Consider the following 11,815-nt stretch of genomic DNA (forward strand, 5'->3'; position numbering starts at 1 on the left):
CCGCATACAGTCTTATTTTTCCATTTGTTTTTTCAATTAATATTAAAAATAGAAAACTAAGCATTGTTAATAATAATATTTTATTAACACTACTAGAAACAATACACATCTCTCTGTGGGTCTACCACAAGCACTGAAAAAAATGCTGGCATTTTCAAAACCTATATTTTCTTTAGTTTTAATAATATTCATCCGATTCTTAGGAAATTGTTTCTGAATATTAATTTTGTTTTGTATCCTACTCAAAGACTCAGTAACAAAGATTATATTGAAAATGCCCCCCCAAAATATTCATATGAACACAAACTTTACTGGATATCATCAAGCAATGTAGGTTAATATTCTTTTGGTGTGTTTTTAGAGGAAGACAGGACTAGAAACATGACGCAAAAATGCTAAAATATTTCTTTGAATGAGTAAAGTGTATAACCTATGAGGCATTAAAATAACTTGAGACATGCAGACTTTGATTTTTAATTCCTCTGTCCTGCAGCCTGAAAACCTCTCATGGAGCCTCTATTAAATTAGTTAGAATCTGTCATTTCATTAAAACTGATTGGAGTCTCCTCATTACTCGCCAAGTCAGGAAAATACCATGGATTATTTAAAGGATCTCTTTCTCATGCACCCACTCCTCGTCATTACGCAACAAGACTGTGCATCAAATATCTGCTCCTCTTGTGGGGAAGCGCTAATAGGATCTGCTTCTCTGTGTATTTAACCTACATTTCTCATCAAAGGATTTCACCCAGAGTTGTCACTAAGAAAGATTTGGGAAGTTGGTTTTAGACGACAGAGCAAGAGAATGTGAGCGCTCCTCTGTACCACACACGGGTTAATTAGGATACAGCCTTCAGCTCGGGGTCTTCTTCCATGCTAACGTTCAGATTATTTGGTCGACCTTTCTGGCTCAGTCCACAGTCAGCCCACCATAAGAAAAAAAAACACAAGAAGAATATTTGCCATTAATGTGACAAAAGCGAGTGGAAGTGCCACTTAAAACACACCCCAACTCCTAAAAATAAACTGAGCACCAAATGGCAGCAGTATGTCGCCAACCTTAATGTGTGTCTTTTTGTTCTGGTGAGGCAGTTATGCTCACGAATGTTTGTACCGGAGGTATAGAGCCGCCATCGACGCTGAGGGGGAAATGACCTTCCATTGTCAGAGCAGCTCTGTTGTGGTCCCGACGTTCACACAAGGCTGCTGGAATAATAGCAATGACCTTGGCTGAGCAGTAAACTGCTGACAAAGGCAGTAAAAAGCTACGGAGATGACAAAAGCAGAGCTCGTAAGAAAACAATACAGGCTGACAGTTCAAAGAAGGCCTTTCAATATCTCCGCTTTGAGCCCCGGGCAGTGAGCGTGGCTGTGGGAATTTCTGCAAGATGAAGAAGGAGGCGGCTAAATGCTTGAAAGATGTAGAAGGCTTTGCTATTTTCTAATCAATTTCATTAATGATTCTGATCAATGTAAAGATTATGCACTGCTTTAATTAAGTTTGTAAGAGAAACTCAATCAGATTCCCACCAGATCCACTCATCCTTAGTGCATCATTGCTCATAGAATTAAGGGATTTTATGATTTAATTCCGGTTTCAGCACATGAGTTCAGCATTTAGGAATTCTGTTTTGGTTGCTTGTTGGCATAGTCAAGTGAGGTTTGGGATCGCACCATTACTTTATACAGATGATGTCCTTCAGATGGAGTCTTCATGTTGTGACTTTCAGCAGTTTGCATCAGAGGGGATCAATGTCAGCTCCACTAAGTCTGAGGCCCAAGACAGAGTTTACCTGCTCCGTTTAGATCACGGTTCAGTCTCTGCTTCAGTCAGAGTTGATTTATGCTGGTCATCGACGCCCGAAATCTTGACTTAAAGATCAAGATTTCGGACAAAAATGGTTGAAATGACACTGGGCTCAACCCAGTAAAAGTTGAGTCACTGTTTCTCTTCATCAAATGGAGCTAATTCAGCTGTCTCAGGCACATGATTTTTCTGAAACGCATTCAGCTTGCCTACATTAACAGGAAAAACCATCGTCATGTGGTGGTTATCCATTTTTTAATTATTTGATGTTTCCTGGAGAAAAACCTCTGGAGGTGTTCTGAGCCCATCCCATGGGGAGGTACGTTGGCCGACAGGTGCAAACAGCAGATTTGCTGCACATTCCTTTTGGCTTCCATTTTCTGTGTTTGCAGTATTTTTCTCTGGCACTTGTGTTTTTGTGCTTTAGACTTTGCATCATTCAAGCGTTTGCAGGGCACCAAACTCAATGCCGTGACTATATTTCCCTTCTTGTATGGGAAGGAATTGGGGATCCCACAGAATGGGATAAAAAATGTTTCTGAGCAGTGAGGTTTTTTTAAAACTGGTACCTGCTTGTTTTACGCACTTCATTTCCTTAAAGTGCTTTTAAGCACCGCTTTGCTCATTTGCAGCCTTATAAATCTTCTACATGCTTGCATCCTGCATGATCAATAACTACACAGAGCTTAATTTCCTAAACTGAGCACTAACTCGGTGCAAACTGCATGGTTCATTAGGAGCAGCGTCTCTGGAGAGGTGATAAACCAGCTATGCCAACCTTTGCGTTTTGTTTCAGAAGAAAAGTGGAGGCCGAGTATTTTTAGGTCTAGTTTACCCTTAGTCTAGAACGACTTAAGATGCTCTCTTCTGGCATTTTCACCTCTGGCATTAGTTATTGAAATATTTTTCCTCAATTCTCTTTAGGAAAGACTCATTTGACTCCGTTTATGAGATATAAATAGAAGTAGATGAATATTCCGTAAGGAGGAGACTAGAAAGCAGTTCAGTTCCTCAGAGTCAATTTTCACCTCTGCTGCTCCAGCAGGTGGGCTGCAAAAGGTCGCACAGAAGAGATCCATCACCGAGTGAGTTTTACCAGACTGAGCTATATCGGATTCAGCAACACAAAAGCGTATCCTCCAATTCAAGATAAAATTTAAACAGAAAAATAAACACTAAAGCTGCAGATGGATATGCAGGATTCTGCAGAGGCTCAAACTCTCTCTGTTATTACATTACAGATGCTCAATGCAATTTAATCAAGCTCAGCTCATCTGGCCTGTGCTCTTGGTAAACAACTGCGTACAAGGCCAACATCTGCAGGGCTTTCCTCTTGTTAGCTGGTGGGTGATGGGTGATGCAGCCATTATTCAGAGATATGCAGACAACCATCTGCTAGAGGTACGCCTCACTTTCCCTTCTGATCCATCTCTGTCACCAATCTGTCTTCTGCTGCTCTGTACTGGCGTGGATGAAGAAGCCCTTTTCCTTTTCCTGGATTTGTTTTGTCACATACATCACATCTAAGTCATTTCCATCCCTGCACTCTTTCAACTCAGACAATGTCCTTTTTCACATTATTTTAAAACTGCAAACCTTAATACATGATACTGAGACTTTAGGTGAAAGACCACACACACAAAAAAAGCACTGAACAATTACTAAGTGGAAGGAACTATTAGACCTACATGCAAAGGTTTAATGTGGAATTAAAACAACACCGTACATTACCCTAACCCACCTTTCAAACTGTGAAAAATGGTGGTGGCAGGATCATTCTGTGGGAATGCTTTTCTGATCCAGGGACAGTAAAGCTACTCTTCCCACAGGACAACAATGATAAACATACACAGACGTCCTCCGTCAAACTTGACTGAGCTGCAGTTATTTTGCATAGAGGACTGGGCAGATATTTCTAAATGTTTGACACTAGATTTGTCTAGAAGCTTATTTTATTTAGGGACATTAAAGTAAAACAGGATGAAATACATATGTATACCTCATATTTTCAAAAAATATACATTTTATGCCCTATCATGGACTAGGAAACTTTACCTTTCTCACTGTTTACCTTCATTGTAATGTTTCCTGTTGAAGTTTTATCATGTAAAGCACTTTGATTTCCTAGTTGCTGAAATGTGATATACAAATAAGCTAGCTTTCGTTCTCACCATCTACAACAAATACCCATCTGCAAATATTTAGTCCCAGCGGCAGCAGGTTCTGTAGCTTCATTTTCCAATTCTACCAACATGCAAAGAAGCCAGCAATGTATTTATAGATGGGCACATTGAGACATAATCAAATCTTTCCTGGAGGATGATTCTGCATGGCTGGGTGTTCACACTCAAGATGAAAATGCCTGATGGCAGTATGCACTCAAAAACTCCTTGATCTCTAACATAATTATCAATTTCATATGACAAATCAAGTAAAGTCTGAAAAACAGCTCTTCCTATGAGATGGAAAAAAAAAAGTTCAATATAAGCATGTATAATTCAGGAAAGTGCTCATATACGTCCGAGTTAAAATTAAAAGAAGCAGAGTGACTTAATAGAAGTAAGAGGATGAGATTATGGGAAGAAGTAGAACTTCAAGGCAATTTTAGCAACATCAAAGTAGCCATTCGATGCTCCCTGGAAAACGTCAAGGACGTTCTCCGTCACTCAATGTGACACAAGGAACGTGCTTCACTCTGGGGCAGAAAGGACAAATTAAGCAGACAAGATAAGAGCCGATCTCCTCAACCCTCATCAGTATAGACCCAGCAGTTGCTGATGTAAAATAGATGCAACATTTCCCCATCTCATTAGGCGGAACTGGTCAGTTCCTCTACGTTCTAATCAACCAGCCAATCAAACGACAACCGTCCTCCTTCCCTCCTTCAGCTCAAGCTATTTTTTCCCCACTAGGCTGTCATTCGGCAGCTTTTTTAGCAACTCGACGTGACTCGTTGTTTATTTCATTATACAGCACTGAATCACTTCAAAGGTTTTTAATCACACTTTCCATATAGCCATGCATGTACCATGTCACCTTATATGGCTTATTTCATAAGAGTCCTATTCCAAGTTAGAACTGCTAGTGCCAGGTACCGTGCAGTGAACCGTAGTTAAGGACAGCAGTAGCAGTGTATGATTCAACACCAGCTGAAGGCTAAGACTGATGCAAATTAAAAAGTACCTTTATCTACCTTTTTTTTCCCTTTACATGCAGCAATGTAATAACAACCAGTGGCTTTAGCAATGACCTCCCTAGGATTACTTTCTTATAGATGCCATAACATATTTGTGTGCTACAGCCCTCTTTGTTGGTCTTCTATCTGGACTGGGATTCAGAAAGCTGCAATCTTGGAAATGAACAGATATCTGAACTTTCTGAATTGAATTACAGAAATAAGTTAACTTCTCATTAATATTTTAATTTATTTAATCTGTATGATTGAGCTGAGATGAACATAAAGGATAGACATGACTAATACAAAGCTTGAACTCTTGACAATTAAATTACAAGGAAAGGGAAAACCTTGGTAATTGTGCTTTGGTTTGCATAAATTCCTCTTCATTAACACAGTCAGTGATCCCTGTGCTTCTGTTGGAGAGAGATAATACCTACAATTAGACCACTAAGCTGAAGAATGATCTATAGACACGTGGTTCAATAACACCTTTACACAGCTTGAGAAAACGAAGAGCAGTAGTAGCTCAAAGAGTATACATAAAAAGAGATAAAAAGAAAATCTTTTTCTTCTAAGAAAAAGATTTTATGAAAAGAAAATCTTTTCTCTTCAGAAAAGATTTTGGGGCTCTGCAAAATCTGCAAGCAGCAGACCTGCTCTTTGCAGTTCTTAAAGGTAAAGACAGAGCATCTGGCTGTAGAAGAGCTCAATAACGAAAATTTTATTTGGGCAAAGTTAAAAGCACATGGAAGGATGTTTCAGACACACACGAATCAGCACAGACCAGTATGAAGATTACCTGAAGTAAATATACACTGGATTAACTGCATAAAGAACAGCACTGGTAGATATTGTGCTTCTTTATGACCAGAGCATTAAAAACAACAACAGTACCCAACAAATACAATCTTATTCTACTTTTTATACATTAAGTATTGGAGGTCAAACTGTTGCAAGTGAGGCCGGTTTATCAACTAAATAAAAAATAAAAAAACACATCCTTTTAGTTCATTAACAGTTAGGATACATTTAAAAACTACATTCATAAAAGTATGCATTATATTTTAATAAATTATTCTAATGATGTGAACACTTGCTTTAATTAAACATTGATTATAATAGCTTAATAGTTAAGCATTACTGTATATTTATGTCAATGTTAACCTCAGAGGTTTAATATTGTGTTTGCTTTGCAGCAATCTGCACACACACACCTTTGATATGTTTGCTGGTATTCATTTAGACAAAAGAACTTGATCAGACGGTTCTTGTTTCTGCATGACACAGACTTCATCACTTCTCTTCCTGCACTTTTTAATGTTATTCCATAAACCAGGCAGGACATTTTTACTGTTCCTGCAATTCTACATGATTACACTGGCGTGCAGCAGTAAACAACAAAGAGCCATAGAACTTTTTATGAATAATACTGCATAACATTATATCAAAGAGGGGGTCTGCGAGCTGCTGAGGGGACAACATAAAAAAATCCCTTCATGCTTGATCTTTTATAGGATGTAAGCAGCAGCAATTCTGCTCATCAAAGAGTGATCATCTGGTCTAATGATATTAATTTGGCCTTTAAAACACTTATCAGGAATAGACCGCCTGGAACATGCAAGGTGCTGATTTAGCAATGGCAACGATGAATGTTTAAAATGCATTGGCCTTCTAGAAGCATAAAAAGATTATCACGAATATCAAGTAGTGCTTTAAAACCCTTTGCTTTTTAAAAGTCCAAAGGTTCTCTTTAAATGTGGATCAGTCTCCATCTTGTTGTCGCGCTGTGAATGGATGCTATCTTTGCCGTCAAGACAGCAGAAGTTTTCATCTTCAATAAATTTTTTTCTCAAGAGCTGAACATTTACACACAGATATGAAAAGAAAAAAAAAAGAAAAAACTGTTCATCATGCGAGAGTCAACATGTAACCCTGAGTAAATATTTCAAAGTGCCAACAAGCATGAGCCAGTACTGCTAAGCTGTAGTTTGACAAACGGGGAAAAATGAGATGCTCAAGAGAGAACAAACGGAGAAACAAGACAGCAGAGGGTGATGAAATAATCATTGGAATCTCTTCTAAGAGAATGAACAATCAGTGCGGCGCCCGTTCACTCTGCTGCATTTTACCCTTGCTGGAGATTAAATATTTACCTTGAGTAGGACTCCTACAGAACTTCCGTCTTTAAGGGACCACCTGACACCTATCTGCTTGATCCAAGACAATACATACGTGGTTTCACTTGTGCCAAGGCTATTCTACATCATTTGCATTAATGTCGATGAGCCCCTTGAGCTTTTCTAAAGACTTTTGTCTAGGATTCAAAATATCTCTCTGAAGAACTCTTTATTCACCAACATGAGGGCTGGTATTTTCTTAATGGATTCCCCAGTCCTGAAAAAAAAAAAACCTCTACCACTGATTAAAAGAAAAAGTCTCATGTTACATAAGCCATATCGTCTTTCTTTTGCCACTGAGACATTTGTGTGTGGGTGAAAAGATAAAGACAGAGATATTGGGCCTAAAAAAAGAACAAGGCTCTCATTACATGGAACAGGGAGATTGTGCCACATCTCAAATACCCACCAGGCATCATTACAACTCAGAAAGAGTCCAGAGACGGAAGAGAGAAAACACTGATTTAAAACCGAATGAAGCCCAAAAGCAAGAAGGAGAGAGAAAGGAGAAGAGTAATGGGGATGAGATGAGGGGCTCTGACGGGAATGTGGGTCCATATGAGGAGAACCAAGTGTCACCCGGGGGGAGAAATCTGCCAGCTGCCACCTCTCAGACAGTGATATACCAAAGACATTTTATTTTAACTTCACCTTTAAATTATGCATGAGATCATAGATGCATATATGTAGCCAGACTATTTTATCTTCCACACCTCAATCAGAACCAAAACCAAAACAATGTTTGTGCTGATTAGGGCTGCATAATATTGAAAAAATATGATATGCATTATATTGCTGAACTGTGCAAGAACGGTATGACTTATGATAAACAAAAAACTGATAATAACCAAACCCTCCCGACCCCACTAAGGGACAAGGGTGAACAGAAAATGGATGGATAGATGGATGACAATAACCAGATGATAAGTATCCTACTTATAAAATAAAATCTGAAATTTCCCTTGCAAGCACAAAGCTTGAGTGAAAAGGTTCTTTCTGACCAGCGTCTGCTGCTTTGCCAAACTTGGTTGTATTTTTTTAATGACTTCGTTTTTATGTTGCATTAAATCACAAGGGTCACTAAATAAATTGAAGGCATAGAGAGCCTGAATCTGTGGTATTTAAATAATGAGCCAGTACTTATTGCAGACCATCATATGCAAACTGAAGAGAGTGATATTGCAATGACAAAACATTTGAGATACATTGTGCAGCCAAAGTGCTCAATATAAAGATGAGGCCTTGTCTGATTACCAGATAAATTAAAAGTCCTACCTCTGGCTTGGGAACAAACGCTCGCCCAGGGATGATGAAGCACTTTTTGACGGTGCAGAGATACTGAGCCATGATGGACAGACGACTTCTCTGATTGCTGCCGGTGCTGGCTGTCAACCTCTGAATGAAGGGAAAAAAACAAGACGTTTCAGTAAATTAGGGGGGCGAGTCAGAAAGAAGCTGGATGTTCACAGAGTTCTGCATCTGGATATCAGAGGCGTCTTACGTGGGCCACGTAGAAAAAAAAAAAAAGCACTGGACTGTTAAGACTCTGCAGTCCAAAGGCAACTTCTAAGATTAAAATAAAATGTAACCTAGCGATGTTAGTCTACTGTATTTTATTAGATCCAAAAATTTGCAGAATCATCCACTAAGAAATTTTGGAAAGATTAAAGCTTCCTTCTTTTGAGAAGGTCTATAGAGTTGATAGTTTCATTTTTTTCAGAAGCAGAATAGGACTCTAGGCAGGTGAAAATTGTGCATAGAAACTGTATGCCAGGAGGTCAAAGATCTGAGTTTTTCATGTTGCAGTTATCATCGTAAAATAGATTAATCAGGAAGTCAAAGAGAAAACACGAAGATGATTAAGTGATATAGAAATGAAAGGAACAGAGGAAAAATATAAGGAAGCCCAAAATGCAGAATCGTGTAGGCGAGGTGCAGAATTCTCCTTTGGACAAATTCTCCAGATTGGGTAACATTCTAATGCAAATGTGAGAGCAATCTCAAAGTGCTAGATCCACAAAAATGCATTTGGCAAAATTATAAATTAGGTTTGTTAAATTTGGTGAGATTGAGTAAGGTTCAACCACTTAAGGATGGTCTGGAAAAATTTGAAACAAGTTAGCCAGATTTACAGCAAGAAACAGTACTGTCTGCTTTCCTCTACTGGTATGAACAAAGATGGGGAAAAAAAAATGTTTAAAATGGAAAAAAAACAATTAAATAAAAATAAAACCAAGCAAACCCTCAGTGAAATATTTTGGTGCAAAGAAAACTGAGCTTGAAGTTAAAGATCTATTAATAATAGTCACATTGTTATTTTTAATCTGTTTTTATGCGATTTCTGACACCATGAGAGGCAGCAGCATGTGTTCACCCACCTCTGCCACCTCCTTTTGGAACGTGAGGGTGAGTCGGGTGCGTCCGAAGGTGAACGGCCCCGTCCTGTCCGCTATATTTTCCAGCCACTTGATGATGAGTGGGGTCGAGACACTGAATGGTAAGTTCCCAATGATGTGAAGGTTTGGTGGGTCTTTGACAGAACCAAACATTTCAGTCATACAAACATATTCACCCAGAGTAATCCAACATCTCCTGTTAATTTTTTTCTCTCTCACCTTCCTCCCAAGGCTTTGAGATAGCTGCTGGGAATCCTCGATCCATCCTGTAGGTGAGAATGTCTCCATGAACAATCCTCAACCGGCCTGGTGATGCCTCAGACAGCAGCTGGAAAAACAACATTTTTAACAGCTTCAACAGAAACCTGCCATTAAGCAGTCCCTCTGTAAGTGGCCATCAGGTTTGTTTTAACTTACCTTCAGTCCAGGGATGAAGCGTGAATCTTTCTCCACAACTAGCACATCTGCCGCTTCTGCATTAAGAATGGAGCGGGTGAGACCACCAGGACCTGGACCCACTTCGCAGACACGAGCACCCGTCAAACTGCCAGCCTGGCGAACTATCTTGTCTGAAAACATTAAAGGTAATGATTCATTTTTAAAAAAATTAAAACATTTTAGTATACACATTATACTACCTCAGATGAGTTCAGCTCAATGCAGTCTCTAATCACATGTCTTTATCATCTAAATTAAGATTGATGCTACCCGCTGTTTCAATACTGGTAATGTTCTGCAGAATGAAGAGAGACATTAATCTAACAATCACCTTGCCAGAGGACAAGAGAGCAGATCGGACCTGCACTGCATCACTTATAATCATATTACCGCCGTAGCTCTCAAGGGTTGCAAAAAACCTGAGCAAGTCCTGTCATTAGGAGAGCTCTAAGGCCAAATGCACAGCAGTACATTAAACGATGGATCATTCCATAATTATTTCTAAAAATAAGGATTAAATTGCCATTTGAAATTAATAAATAAAATGTCACGACTAAGCATTAAATAAAATAGAAATTTTGATTTTTTTATGTAAAACTATATTTATATATTTATGACTTTATACAATAAAGTCATTATGTGCAGCATTATGCCAACGCAAGTAATAGCATACTGAATTAATGATGTTTCTTTTAATTAAAAAGATATATATATTTTTTAGGAATTACTAAACCTAGCTGAATGCAGTTTGAAATCACTGGCCTACAGGATCTCTTAAAAACAGATATAAATTAATGTATTTTCTAACTCGGTTTAATTGCTTAATTACACACATTGAAGACATAATTGTTATTTTACGTCCTCCATTCAGAGGACTTAAAGTGTCCTCTGACAGACAAATTCTACTTTTGCCTTATTTTAAGGCTATTTTTGATTGCTTAAAATAAGGTTAAGTGTTAAACATTTAAAGTTGAACTCATCATTCACTTGAAATCATCACTCACTTTTACATCATGTTAAACTGAAATTCGGTTGGAAGACTAACCTGTGAGCTTTAAGTCCAGCAGAAAGTTCTGGGAAAGCTGCTTCTCTGCTCGCAGGTTGTACAGCTTTATCAGCTCACCTACAGTGGGCAGCGGAGGCAGGCGCAAAGATCCCACTTTCCTTGAAGCAGCCATTGTGCAAATGAATTCTAAAGCAATGAAATACAAACCTGATCAGTTCACAATTTTCTATTTTTAATATTCAGAGGCTAATACAACAGATCAATTAGGACTCTGACTATATACGTTTTAGATTTAAAAATTATCTCCTACACCACCCAGTGGTATAACAGAATATCAGCTTCACAAAACAACGCTTTTTCTTTTTTTTAACCTTACATCCTGAGGTATGTTTAATGCGGGGCAAAATCCCCAACGGTGCAACTTCATTCTGCACTCCGTGAAACATATTTATGTATACATTTTTCTAGCGATAACTAATCAGTCAGGACGTAATGAATCAATCACACCGCTTGTTGACAGCTGGCATACTCGTTAGCGGCTAATGTTAGCGTCTTAGTCCACATGCTATTTACAGAGCCAGTGGGGTAGCTAATAATTTCGACGACACGATTAACAGTGTTTCTAACAATGGACCTTAGGTGGACATATCACTACAAACAAAGTGGAATGAGGACATAATGATGAAACTACTGAATTGTTTACCCACGTTTGTCCCTAGTGTCCCGTTTTTCTCCGGTGCATTTCCGTACACGTGATAGTGTTGATATCCAATGAGCCAAAAGGAAGCAAATTTTTTAACCAATCAAATAAAA

At 38.5% G+C, this 11,815-nt stretch overlaps 1 protein-coding gene across 3 annotated transcripts in view; it reads right to left on the reverse strand.

The window, feature by feature from the left end:
* tfb1m (transcription factor B1, mitochondrial) overlaps positions 1-11,815 on the reverse strand; it is a 31,000-nt gene extending 19,185 nt beyond the window's left edge. Inside the window, exons 1-6 of one of the 3 annotated variants that reach the window (XM_044143822.1) lie at positions 11,710-11,815; positions 11,042-11,188; positions 9,976-10,127; positions 9,778-9,886; positions 9,541-9,692; positions 8,438-8,557 (exon numbers count right to left, since the gene is read on the reverse strand). In XM_044143822.1, the coding sequence (XP_043999757.1) occupies positions 8,438-8,557; positions 9,541-9,692; positions 9,778-9,886; positions 9,976-10,127; positions 11,042-11,174 (666 nt within the window). In that variant the 5' untranslated portion in view covers positions 11,175-11,188; positions 11,710-11,815. Of the gene's footprint in view, positions 1-8,437; positions 8,558-9,540; positions 9,693-9,777; positions 9,887-9,975; positions 10,128-11,041; positions 11,189-11,378; positions 11,497-11,705 lie in introns of those variants that run through there. The other 2 variants (XM_044143823.1, XM_044143824.1) reach the window with 2 other exon arrangements.

The sequence above is a fragment of the Gambusia affinis genome, linkage group LG16, assembly GCF_019740435.1.
Source record: "Gambusia affinis linkage group LG16, SWU_Gaff_1.0, whole genome shotgun sequence".
Taxonomy (NCBI): Eukaryota; Metazoa; Chordata; class Actinopteri; order Cyprinodontiformes; family Poeciliidae; genus Gambusia; species Gambusia affinis.